Here is a 2500-nt window from a genome sequence, read left to right as displayed (position 1 = left end):
GGCCATGTAATGTTCTGTTTATTATATAGATATTGATGAAATGTCCAGATTTAAATCAACTTGTTTTACTCATTTTCGAAATGATGAAAAAGTGGTCACCAACCGCTAAAACACGCAGGTTGTGTAACATGAAGAAGCATAAGAAGGTTATGAAAAACAAATCATGACAATGTAAATTTGTGCAATAAAAATGTTAATGTAGTAGAGAAGAATTATATTAAAGCATAAAAGTATCTTACAATGAAGGGGAAGCTCGCGTTTTATTGGCTAATCGTGTTCGTTACCATGACGACACCTATATTCTCACATGTGAAAGATAAAAATGATATGTTCACTGAGCGCGGTGAAGATATGATTTTTTCGCAAGAAGGAAAATCCTAGTATTTCACCAGTATCTATATAATAAGAGTGTATTAATGTTTAAATGGCGGCATTTAATCGAGCGAACACTTTAAGTTAACATCTTCTCCGTCTTCTGGTCAACGCGAGGGGAGGAGGGGTGGGGGCAACCAGACGTCTTCACGAGTTTATCCACTCCCTTAGTTCGCCAGAGCCCTTTATCATTACCCTAAAATGATAAGTTAGAAATTGTCATCACACTAAAACATTGCCTTTGCCAAAGGTTGGCACTTCATAGCCTAATTAGTTGGCCAGGTCCTTCTTGTACGTAGCGGCAAAGTAAATAGGGAGCTTAAGCAACGACAACGGCGACGGCAGCGAGAACGTCACGAATTTGCATATTTAGTGGGTAAAAACAATAGCTTTGCACGCCCTGCACGTGCGTTTTTCACTTTTGTCCATTTCTTTGCCGTCGTCAGCAAAACAACAACGTGAAATAGCCAAGTTTTTGGTTTTATGAAGAACGTCAGCACTTGAGGATAAATTTTCATTTTCTCTCCTAAAATAGAGTGCTGTTCCGACTGGTGTCATCTTTGAGGAATTACCACACCCTTGTCATATTAAAAACGTTGAAATAGTCACGAAGCGATTAAAATAACGCAAATTTATATTTTGAGATGACGTTCTCGTTGCCGTCGCCGTTGTCGTTGCTTAACCTCCCTAATAACTGAGGTGACGGAGCTGCTTTACTCAAACTTATAGACCAACGAGTTAGACAAAGACAACAAAGAGAGTCGCCACACCCCTCCGCTGGAAGAGGCGCCCATCGCAGCATTCTCCCAAGCAATGTACCCCTTTACGGATTGAGAAACAGTGTGTAGTACGTTTCACGTCTAGCTAAACAACATGGTGGCTGAGACAGGCTACGAACTGCCCGGTGAGGGTGGCAATCAATTAGTCGTAGCCAAGATTCTGAGGAGGAAAGGACAAAAGGTGATATGCAGGTATGACATGGCGTAATTCCAAGAAAAAGGGCCTACCTCTGATATTCAATGCTTTTATTGTAACCAAACCGATTTTTCAAGACCCTGCTAACTCCATCATCGGGGAATTCGGAATAAGACACTTGAGTGGCGTATTGTATCTCCTCACACGGTACACCACAGTCACAAGAGAGTAGATTATGCGACACTGCAGGGTTACATAGAAACAAAACAAGTAAGTCCTCGTTATCATTACTATCATTAATTCAGCCTATTCCACCCCATTCTCGTTACCGGATGCCATCGTTTCTCTTAGCCGGCGGGGCCTTCGCACGAGGAAACGAAGGATTTGCAGTCCCAACCTCGTCCCCAGGGTCTCTTTGTCGATGGAGACCCCGGGAACGAGGTTACTGAAGTCCCAGATTTTAGGAATTTCGAGGTTCATATATGAGTCATCAATAGTACTAAACATGGTGACGATCAGAAGCATCACATTTGAATGGATTGTCACTTGTCCAAAGAGAAAAAAGAGAGAATTTTATTACGCCACAGGTCAGAAACACGACACAAGTTCTGCAATGTTAGCAAGAATAGTCGCGTCTCGAGAAAGGCAATTATTCCAGTCGTCTTCAAAATGTATGACTCGTTCATTATCGCTTTTACAATTATGTGCTCAGTTACCTGGCCTATGAATGAAAGTGAGGCTGGAACTGAGCTTGGTTTGGTAGAAATCTCACTGCTTTTCTTACGTAAATTCCAATTAATTAGCGTCGTTATTATAAGATTTGTAAAGGTCGATTCCAGCCTCACTTTCATTTAAAGGCCAGATAACTAAGCATGTAACTGTAAAAAGGTCTAGTCGCAACTGACCAGTTCCCAGATGTCTTAAGAGCCCTTTCAAGACTGTATGTTTTTGCCTTCGATCATTTTTGCTCAGAGTTTTGAAAATTTGCCGTTCAAAATATAAGACTTTCGTACGTTTCACAACAAGCAAATATTTTCCATACATACCTAAACTCTGTTCTATGCAGAACGCGTGTTGAAAACTGCATACAGGCAGGGTCAATGGCACTGGAAAACAAGACAAAACAGGAAACATTAAATTTATCAACTTTAGAGAATGTCTACTTTTATAGCTTAAATTATGTGTGAGCTCCATTTATCTCAACACGGCGGTG

At 40.9% G+C, this 2500-nt stretch overlaps 2 protein-coding genes across 4 annotated transcripts in view; one reads left to right on the top strand and one right to left on the bottom strand.

The window, feature by feature from the left end:
• LOC138060557 (methyltransferase-like protein 22) overlaps positions 1-2500 on the top strand; it is a 342269-nt gene that overhangs the window by 256391 nt on the left and 83378 nt on the right. The gene's annotated exons all lie outside the window — the stretch shown is intronic.
• The window catches only part of LOC138060559 (acid-sensing ion channel 2-like), a 16976-nt gene that overhangs the window by 8384 nt on the left and 6092 nt on the right, over positions 1-2500 (bottom strand). The window contains exons 3-4 of the mRNA XM_068906396.1: positions 2334-2393; positions 1380-1530 (exon numbers count right to left, since the gene is read on the bottom strand). Coding sequence (XP_068762497.1) covers positions 1380-1530; positions 2334-2393 — 211 coding nt within the window. The remainder of the gene's footprint in view (positions 1-1379; positions 1531-2333; positions 2394-2500) is intronic.

The sequence above is a fragment of the Montipora capricornis genome, chromosome 8 (assembly GCF_036669925.1).
Source record: "Montipora capricornis isolate CH-2021 chromosome 8, ASM3666992v2, whole genome shotgun sequence".
NCBI lineage: Eukaryota > Metazoa > Cnidaria > Anthozoa > Scleractinia > Acroporidae > Montipora > Montipora capricornis.
Note: the sequence above shows the minus strand (reverse complement) of the source record. Positions and strands in the feature narration are given on the sequence as shown.